We start from the raw sequence: 9,831 nt of genomic DNA, 5'->3' as shown, positions 1-9,831 counted from the left end.
TTCCAGTCAGTAAGTACGCTGGTGCATGATATGAGAGTTGTAGTCGGTGCATCCGCATAGTGAGTAAGTAAGTATGTGGATCCGCTGCATTAGCTCAGCTAGAATAGCTAGTGGTGATGAATAGCTTAGCTCCACGTCACAATGCTGACCTCGATCGAGCTCGCAGTATGGTGATTGATAGTGTAGTACTTGGTGATGATAGTAGATAGTAGTGGTAAATCCGACTAGTAGACGTATGGGATGACAGTAACGTACTGTACGTACGTGGTGACTCAGATCCATAGTAGTTTAGTCAGTGGCTACATGCATACAGTACCATTTCCACAGCATTACGGCCGCTAGCTGATGAAGTCTGTTAGTCTACCAGCTCAGTAGGCTGCTGGATAGTAGTCATTACAGTGGTGTGATAGTAGTAGTAGTACTTCGGACTAGCTACTGATAAGTCCAGCCTACTACTATCACCAGCTATAAGTTACTAGCTGTGACTGATATCAAATAGGCTAACTCACTACTAGTACGTTGACGTATGACATTCCATCATCCTAGTAGTTACTACTAACTACAGTATCGATCACCTAAGTAACGTTAGGTTGGACTTAGTATTCATCGTACCACTAGCTTAACTTAGTACGTGTACTGATACTGATATGCATAGATCACTATCACTATCATCAACCACTTACTACTACTATCAGTATTCACCCTACTTACTACATCATCACAGTAAGTTATGTATACACATGGTAGTTCACCACGTAACTACTTACTTATAGCCACACTACACGTACTGTGCGCAATCCAGACTTACCAGTTTTACAACCCAGATAAGTCCAAAGTCAGTAGGCTGTCGATCCCACCAGTGACAGTCAGTAGTAAAGTGGCAGTCCATAGATAGTAAAGTCAGCAGCCACCACTGCTACTATATCCCCCTACACTACCGCACACCCACGAAGTCGGTAGTAGCTCGTATCGTATAAGCCTATTCACCACACGGAGGCTTACAATCATCACAAGCGCCTGGTACTCATCCACCACACTTACTAAGTCGCTTACAGCAGTCACGATCTCTCTACTACATCAACCATACCTACTCACTCCATCCACACTTACTACGAAACTGGGTCCTAGTGGGCCATCGCACTACTTTGTATGAGCCGATACTACTAGCATAAGTGGTAGTGTGGTAGTAGGTGGTGGTGGTAGTAGTGGTGGTGGTGGTGGTGGTAGTAGTAGTGGCGGTGGTGATGGTAGTCGTGGTGATGGTAGTCGTGGCGGTAGTAGCGGTGGTGGTGATGGTAGTGGTGATGGTAGTCTTGGCGGTAGTAGTAGTGGTGGCGTGGTAATGGTGGTGGTGATGGTAGTCATGGCGGTAGTCGTGGTAGTGGTGGCGGTAGTCGTGGCGTAATGGTTGATGGAGTAGTAGTAGCGGTGGTAGTGGTGGTGTGTGGTGATGGTAGTAGTGGTAGTGGTAGTAGAGTAGCGGTAGAGCGGCTGGTAGTAGTGTGATGGTTGGTAGTAGTAGTAGTAGTGGTGGTGGTGGTAGTAGCGGTGGTGATAGTAGTAGTAGTAGTGGTGATGGTAGTAGTAGTAGTAGTGGTGATGATGGTGGTGGTGGTGGTGGTGTGGTGGTAGTAGTAGTATAAAACAAGGAGAAGTACAAAATACATCTACAGAATCACTACTTAACTTTGTGTACCACCTCTCTTCTCAACCTCTCAGGACATAGACGCTGGAGCTCTGTCCTACACCTTGATGGGTCTGAAGAAGTTCACAGAGTACAGCATTAGAGTGGTGGCCTTCAACAAGCACGGTCCGGGAGTGCCACAGGAGACATCACCGTCACCACCCTGTCTGATGGTAAGCAGGGGACAGATGAAGGAGCGAACTCTTCCTCTCTCATAGGAGAAATGGGTAGATCACAACGGGCAGTCTCCTTTGGAAGAGGAAGATGTTAAGACCTGGTGTGTTGAGGTGATTCTCTTGAGTTTAAAGAGTAAAACACCTTGTTTTACCCCTACAGTTCCCAGTGCCCCTCCTCAAAACCTCACTGTGGAAGTTCACAACTCAAAGGTAAGCACAAGTCAGCCACTTCTCTTTAGCACGCAGACACTCTCCCTACCTCTCAGGTGATGTGATAGCTGTGGGCCTAACCCTGTTTTTCAATGCTATTTAGCTCTTGTCAGTGGGCTCCGCTCATACACAGACTGCCAGCGTTGTGCTTGAACCTGTATCGATCCACCAGGCAAGCGGCTGGAGACTGGGCCTGTCTGAAGGCTTCGTCTCTCTCTCACACGACTCCTACAGGCCTCACACATCTAGAGGCTCATCTCCCACAGGAAGGCTTTCTATCGAGCTCACTTCGTGTCCGTTTGTGAATGAGTCAGGAGCTGCTGCCAGCACATGGAGATGTGTTAAACTGAGTCAGGAGCTCTTGGTGTATTTAGTACCCACTACGAGAGGGTGGGGTGGTATTAGTACACTTAGAGATGGGCGGGGTGTATTTAGTACCACTATAGAGATGGGCGGGGTGTATTTAGTACCACTATTAGAGATGGGGGGGTGTATTATTTGTACCACTATAGAGATGGGGGGGGTGTATTTAGTACCACTATAAGAGATGGGGGTGTATTTTAGTTACCACTTAGAGATGGGGGGGGGGTGTATTTAGTACCACTATAGAAGTGGGGGTGTATTAGTACCACTATAGAGATGGGCGGGTGTATTTAGTAGCACTTTAGAGATGGGCGGGGTGTATTTAGTACCACTTTAGAGATGGCGGGGTGTATTTAGTACCACTTGTAGTGAGATGGGCGGGGTGTATTTAGTACACTATAGAGATGGGGGTGTGTATTTCGTACCACTATAGAGATGGGGGGTGTATTTCGTACCACTATAGAGATGGGGGGTGTATTTTAGTAACCACTATAGGATGGGCGGGGTGTATTTAGTACACTATAGAGATGGGCGGGGTGTATTTAGTACCACTATAGAGATGGCGGGTGGTATTTAGTAACCACTATAGAGATGGGCGGGTGTATTAGTACACTATAGAGATGGGCGGGTTATTAGTACCACTATAGAGATGGCGGGGTGTATTTAGTACCACTATAGAGATGGGGGGTGTATTTAGTACCACTATAGAGATGGGGGGGGTGTATTTAGTCACTATAGAGACGGGGGTGTTTTAGTACCACTATAGAGATGGGCGGGGTGTATTTAGTACCACTATAGGATGGGGGGGTGTATTTAGTACCACTATAGAGATGGGGGGTGTATTTAGTAACCACTATAGAGATGGGGGGGGGGGGGGTTGTATTTAGTACCACTATAGAGATTGGGGGGTGTATTTAGTACTCACTATAGAGATGGGGGGGGAGTGTATTATACCACTATAGAGCGGGGGGTGATTAGTACCACTATAGAGATGGGCGGTGTATTTAGTACACTATGAGATGGGGGTGTATTTAGTACCACTATAGGAGACGGGGGTTAAGTACCACTATAGAGATGGGGGTGTATTTAGTACTATAGTACGTGTTTAGAAATGGATTCAGTCTGACTTGCATTCTAGAACTGGTTTGTGACCTTATTTGTTCTATTTACTGGTCAATCAGATCAGGTTTTGCTTTATTCTTCCTTTGTCAGACCTGGGACTGTATGTTACTGTTTGATACCCAGTAATGAATGGCCTTATTATGGATTGTTAATACATTTGAATATCATTATAAATACATTTTCTAATTAGATTAAAACACAAAATGCAATTTCTTATTTTAATTGTTTAATTTGCTCTGTCCTGTGGGCCGTGTCAGCCAGCCAGGCCTGAGGGGTGTAAAACTAACATTACAAGGGGAAGTGTGGTCTCAACATGTGAACCCAAACCCCCCCTCAATTTAACTTGTTATTTTAGAGAATGGGGGGAAGGGGTGAGGGGAAAGAATGTAGCTGGAATCAGAACGCATTAAGGAAATGGAAATAAACTAATTGAAACACACTTAGCACAGATTTAATTAGTGCTGTTCCCCAACTCACAGATGTGTGTTAATGTTGGCGCGCCTGTGTGTGTTTTGTGTGTGTGTGTTGTGGTTGTGTGTGTGTGTGTGTGTGTGTGTGTGTGTGTGTGTGTGTGTGTTTGTGTGTGTGTGTGTGTGGGTGTGTGTGTGTGTGTGTGTGGAGCGACAGTGGGTAGTGTTAATTAACTCCTCTCTCACGCTGAGTTCCCCCCACCCCTCCCTTCACACACAACTCTACAGTATCTCTCTCTCCTCTTCCACACCATCCCACAGTGCACTGCAGGGCCATGCACTTATATGCCTGTAATCCATCGCTCTCTCTCTCGCCTGGTGGAGCCACTCTCTCACCAGGACTCCTCTCACCAGGCTCCTCTCCTCCTCTCGTTATTTATTAATGGTTTTTAGTTTTCCGTCCTTTCTCCAACAGCTACTCTTCTGCCCTAGCCCTACATGACCCTCTAACATCAATCTGCTTTAAGGCGTCAGGCTTTGTGAGGCTAGTTAAAGACAGGTGCAAGGCTTTGGAGAGTCTTGGTATAAAGACTGGGTGCAACGCTTTGTGAGGACTGGTATAAAGACTGGTGCAAGGCTTTGTGAGGACTTGGTATATAGAACGGTTGCAAGGCTTGTGAGGGCTGGTATAAGGACTGGTGCAAAGCTTTGGAGACTGGATTAAGGCAGCTTTTGGCTGTTAAGCGGTTTATAGGTGTGAGGCCGGCTGTAAATGTCGTATCTTTGATCTCTTTATACACCAGCCTTGGTCAGGTTAGCCCTGTGCGTCTAATGTCACAGCGAGTGGTGTTACTGGCCACCAATTGTGGTGTATTGCCATAAACCACCCACTCAATTGCACTGGTGTGCATGTTATCTGCACAGTCCTGGGTTGTCATTCCACCTCTTAAATCATGTAGTAGCCTAGAGATGATTCAGTCTTGTCCTTGGGTTGGGCCTCGATTCATTGTGCTTATTCAGGAATGTGAAATGAATTTGTGAAGGAAAAAGTTGATCATTGAAAACAAATGGGTCATTCTTTGAATATACCATTTCCCTTTGGTTCAGCAGTGGGACTGCAATCCCCCCCGTGTCTTATCTATGTACTCACTGTGTGTGCCGTTCCACCCCCCTACCCCAGAGCATTATGGTGCGGTGCAGCCCGCACCACCAAGGCGCCCGATATTCTGGCGCGATACTTGGGTATTAAGATCCGTTACCGGAAAGGACGCGGAAGAGCGAGGCGGCAGAAATCCAACGGGAGGCCCCAGCTCTTCCAACTCATCGACGGTAAAGCTTCTCCTATTTAATACTCATATCATTCGTATCATCACGTACTATCTTCTTTTTTGCTCTAACCAGAATAGAAAGAGTGGGAGGCACCGGTGCACAACTGAGCAAGAGGACAAGTACATTAGTGTGTCTAGTTTGAGAAACAGATGCCTCACAAGTCCTCAACTAGCAGCTTTATTAAATAGTACCCGCAAAACACCAGTCTCAATGTCAACAGTGAATAGGCGACTCCGGGATGCTGGCCTTCTAGGCAGAGTTCCTCTGTCCAGTGTCTGTGTTCTTTTGCCCATCTCCCCAAGAAAAAGCCATCTCAGACTGGCCAATAAAAAGAAAAGATTAAGATGGGCAAAAGAACACAGACACTGGACAGAGGAACTCTGCCTTGAAGGCCAGTGTCTGTTCTTAATCTTTTAGTTTATGATGAACTTCCCAGGGTGGTGAAAGTSCACGGTGATGAGCTTGATGCTCCTTYCCAATAAATATCAAGGGTCTTATTCTGATGACATGATGATGMTAAAAAAATRATCTTGCTCTTTTTGTCCATAATAATCTCATCATGTAGGCTTATACACACATTGTATCTGCGAGCTGTTGTCTATAGCGCACATGCCAAGACCAGAGTTGGCACGTTCACTATATAAACGCAAAGTTTTTTGTGACAAAACCATCAGTTGTTGGAAATGCGATGGAAACACATTTAACTTTCTTTCCCCTTCAGTACATGGGAGTTTAACCGCAAAAGTTAATTTATTGGCACTACGTCATCACGCACAGCCTTTTATCTGCAACAAGTCAATCTGATGGAAACGGTTATCTGGTGGGAAAACGYGCATATTGTTTTGATGCAGATTTTTGCATATTTGCATAAAAATCTGTTGCCAATTGGATGGAAACCTAGCTACTTATTTWAAAAAAGCCCCTTCTATTTGGGGACACCCTAATCTTCATCCCTGGGTAGTAAAACCACAGTGTAACTGTTCAACTGAAGTCAGGCGCGCCATTGTGACAGCTTCCTCCTTGTAGACATGCCACTTCCTGAAGGCTTCCCCGTCCCCGCCTCAATAATTCATCCACTCTAACACCCTGTTAGCTACCCTGTTCTCTGGATTCAACCTTTGTTCCTCTCTTTTCAGATAAAGAGATAGTCAGATCAGCCTCTTCTCTTCCTGTCAGCCTCTCTCTCTCTCCTCTAGGGAGTGAGGGATGGCAGCAGCAACAGCATCATTACTCGTTGTGCTGGCTGACATTTCATCCATTATCATATTAAAGGCTCTTTAACGCCTGGCTGGTTGGGCTGGCAGGGCTGGATGACTCAGGAGGCTGTGCTGCGGTGCGCTGCACTGTGGCCTGCTGGGAGACTGGGGAATATAGAGGGTGGTGCTGCCAGCTTTCTGATAGAGTAGGAATAGAGCAGAGGCTTTGGAGCTTCGGGGAATAGGAGTTTCAAGGCAGTCTACTGGGCTGTGACCGAGCTGGGACACTTCAATGGGCTATATGGTGCTGATATATCGCTGATGCTAAGCCGGTCAAAGCAACGGTTAATTTCGCTGTTCTGTTTGCAGTCTTGTTGTTACACCATCACAAGACTAATCTCTCTCATAGAATATGATGGRTCACTATCTCAACATATAGGGCATTCTAACTCCCCCACCCATCACACTGGGTCTTACCTGTTCCAGGTCCAGACCCTTCTCCATATAGTAGACCTTGTACGTGAGGACGTCTCCGTTGCCAGTGAGGGGCGTGTCCCAGYTGAGGGTGACGGAGGTGGGTGTGGTCGACACAGCCTGCAGGTTGGGGGCGGGGCCAGGAACTTGCACTGGAAACACCAAAGGAGACAGAGGATACTTAGTATGAATCCCMAAATAAAAAAGACACAGGAAGCCATTTCCCCCCAAATCTCAATATCTGTATTTTTTTCATATGTAAGCCATATCATAAAATCACACTCTCATTCAATCACTTGGAGACAATTCGCTCCCAATTTGAAAGACTGCCATTTTGGAATGTCCCCATTTTTTTCTGTAACCGCAAAACCTGACACACATGCTGTGGTCATTCTCCCACATCATCCCACCAATCCCTCTAGCATGGTATTCCAGTAGGTGAGAGGGGGGAGCGGGGACAGACAGGGTCATGCTTGGTTTACAGAGGAATTTATTTGAAGTATTAAGTTAATTGGAATTGGTTAGCCGAGAGAGAGCGGCTGGGACTAAACCAAGTGGTTGAGGAGGGAGGGGGGTGTTTCCATTGTTGTTTGCTCTGCAGGGACGTGAGTCATTACATTCAATTAACAGCTCTGGTGCCGGCCGGCGTAGCTGTTTAACACAAGACTGTGGTAGCAGGTGCTGAGAACCACACATCTACTAGAGGATGTAGTCTCTAGAGGGATAACGATAGGGTCTGAGAAACTGAGCTGTGTGGCAAATGTAATGCATCATTAACAATGTCTACACTATTTCTGATCAATTTGATGTCATTTTAATGGACAAAAAAATAGATTTTCTTTCAAAAACAAGGACATTTCTAAGTGACCCCAACCTTTTGAATGGTAGTGTATATACAGTACCAGTCAAAAGTTTGGACACACCTACTCATTCAAGTTTTTTTTAAAGTTTTTTTTACTATTTTCTACATTTTAGAATAATAGTGAAGACCTTAAAACTATGAAATAACCCATATGGAATCATGTAGTAACCCAAAAAAGTGTTAAACAAATCAAAATACACTGTATATACACACAAGGAACCTATAGCAGTGTTTTAACAGACAGACCATGTTGATTCTATATGTAATACAAACTACGCCTTTGTCCATCAAACATGGAAAATACTTGACACCCCCGTTTCACTGACAAATACCCCAATTCTTCTCTAAGGGAAAGGAACATGTACCTTTGCTGTGTGTTAGCTGCAGATATGCCCGGCAGTACACGGAGGCTCTCATTTTTCAGTATATATAGTAGGTGTCTGGTGTGTGTAAGATATATACAGTGAGGGATGCTGTGTGGTCGGTCCAGGTCAGGTACTTGGAATCAGGTCAACAGTTTAAACCTTCATTTATAACCTAGAAGAGATGCTGACAGACAGACAAATTTGTCCCTGGCACTGGCTGCCCCCTTTGCTATCCCCATGGGTAGTTAGGCTCCCGCCGGCACACATTATGGAGTGCCAGGTGCAAAGGACACAGGTAGAAAGGCAGAGACTGCCCTAGAAACTGGGCAACGGCTGAGCCGTGATGGCGGGAGAGAGGAGGAGAGATTAACAGGCCCAGCCGTGAGGGAGAGAGAAGGAGAGATGAATAGGCTGAGCAGTGATGGGGAGAGAGAAGGTGAGCCTGTCTCTTATACACATCTAGATGTGTATAAGAGACAGGTATTCCAGTAGGTGAGAGGGGGGAGCGGGGACAGACAGGGTCATGCTTGGTTTACAGAGGAATTTATTTGAAGTATTAAGTTAATTGGAATTGGTTAGCCGAGAGAGAGCGGCTGGGACTAAACCAAGTGGTTGAGGAGGGAGGGGGGTGTTTCCATTGTTGTTTGCTCTGCAGGGACGTGAGTCATTACATTCAATTAACAGCTCTGGTGCCGGCCGGCGTAGCTGTTTAACACAAGACTGTGGTAGCAGGTGCTGAGAACCACACATCTACTAGAGGATGTAGTCTCTAGAGGGATAACGATAGGGTCTGAGAAACTGAGCTGTGTGGCAAATGTAATGCATCATTAACAATGTCTACACTATTTCTGATCAATTTGATGTCATTTTAATGGACAAAAAAATAGATTTTCTTTCAAAAACAAGGACATTTCTAAGTGACCCCAAACTTTTGAATGGTAGTGTATATACAGTACCAGTCAAAAGTTTGGACACACCTACTCATTCAAGTTTTTTTTAAAGTTTTTTTTACTATTTTCTACATTTTAGAATAATAGTGAAGACCTTAAAACTATGAAATAACCCATATGGAATCATGTAGTAACCCAAAAAAGTGTTAAACAAATCAAAATACACTGTATATACACACACAAGGAACCTATAGCAGTGTTTTAACAGACAGACCATGTTGATTCTATATGTAATACAAACTACGCCTTTGTCCATCAAACATGAAAAATACTTGAGACCCCAGTTTCACTGACAAATACCCCAATTCTTCTCTAAGGGAAAGGAACATGTACCTTTGCTGTGTGTGTTAGCTGCAGATATGCCCGGCAGTACACGGAGGCTCTCATTTGTCAGTATATATAGTAGGTGTCTGGTGTGTGTAAGATATATACAGTGAGGGATGCTGTGTGGTCGGTCCAGGTCAGGTACTTGGAATCAGGTCAACAGTTTAAACCTTCATTTATAACCTAGAAGAGATGCTGACAGACAGACAAATTTGTCCCTGGCACTGGCTGCCCCCTTTGCTATCCCCATGGGTAGTTAGGCTCCCGCCGGCACACATTATGGAGTGCCAGGTGCAAAGGACACAGGTAGAAAGGCAGAGACTGCCCTAGAAACTGGGCAACGGCTGAGCCGTGATGGCGGGAGAG

At 45.4% G+C, this 9,831-nt stretch overlaps 1 protein-coding gene and 1 long non-coding RNA gene across 2 annotated transcripts in view; one reads left to right on the top strand and one right to left on the bottom strand.

The window, feature by feature from the left end:
* Nucleotides 1-1,696: 1,696 nt before the first annotated feature.
* LOC112077062 (neogenin-like) lies at nt 1,697-5,314 on the top strand. The gene is made up of 3 exons (XM_070441554.1): nt 1,697-1,857; nt 2,021-2,070; nt 5,146-5,314. Exons 1-3 carry the CDS (start codon nt 1,753-1,755, stop codon nt 5,312-5,314), a joined length of 324 nt encoding a protein of 107 aa, XP_070297655.1. The 5' UTR covers nt 1,697-1,752.
* A 1,656-nt stretch (nt 5,315-6,970) lies between these two features.
* LOC112077061 (uncharacterized) overlaps nt 6,971-9,831 on the bottom strand; it is a 9,884-nt gene continuing 7,023 nt past the window's right edge. The window contains exon 3 of the long non-coding RNA XR_002895314.2: nt 6,971-7,116. This is a non-coding gene — a long non-coding RNA (uncharacterized lncRNA). The remainder of the gene's footprint in view (nt 7,117-9,831) is intronic.

Source organism: Salvelinus sp. IW2-2015, unplaced genomic scaffold (assembly GCF_002910315.2).
Source record: "Salvelinus sp. IW2-2015 unplaced genomic scaffold, ASM291031v2 Un_scaffold4243, whole genome shotgun sequence".
Lineage (NCBI taxonomy): Eukaryota > Metazoa > Chordata > Actinopteri > Salmoniformes > Salmonidae > Salvelinus > Salvelinus sp. IW2-2015.
Note: the sequence above shows the minus strand (reverse complement) of the source record. Positions and strands in the feature narration are given on the sequence as shown.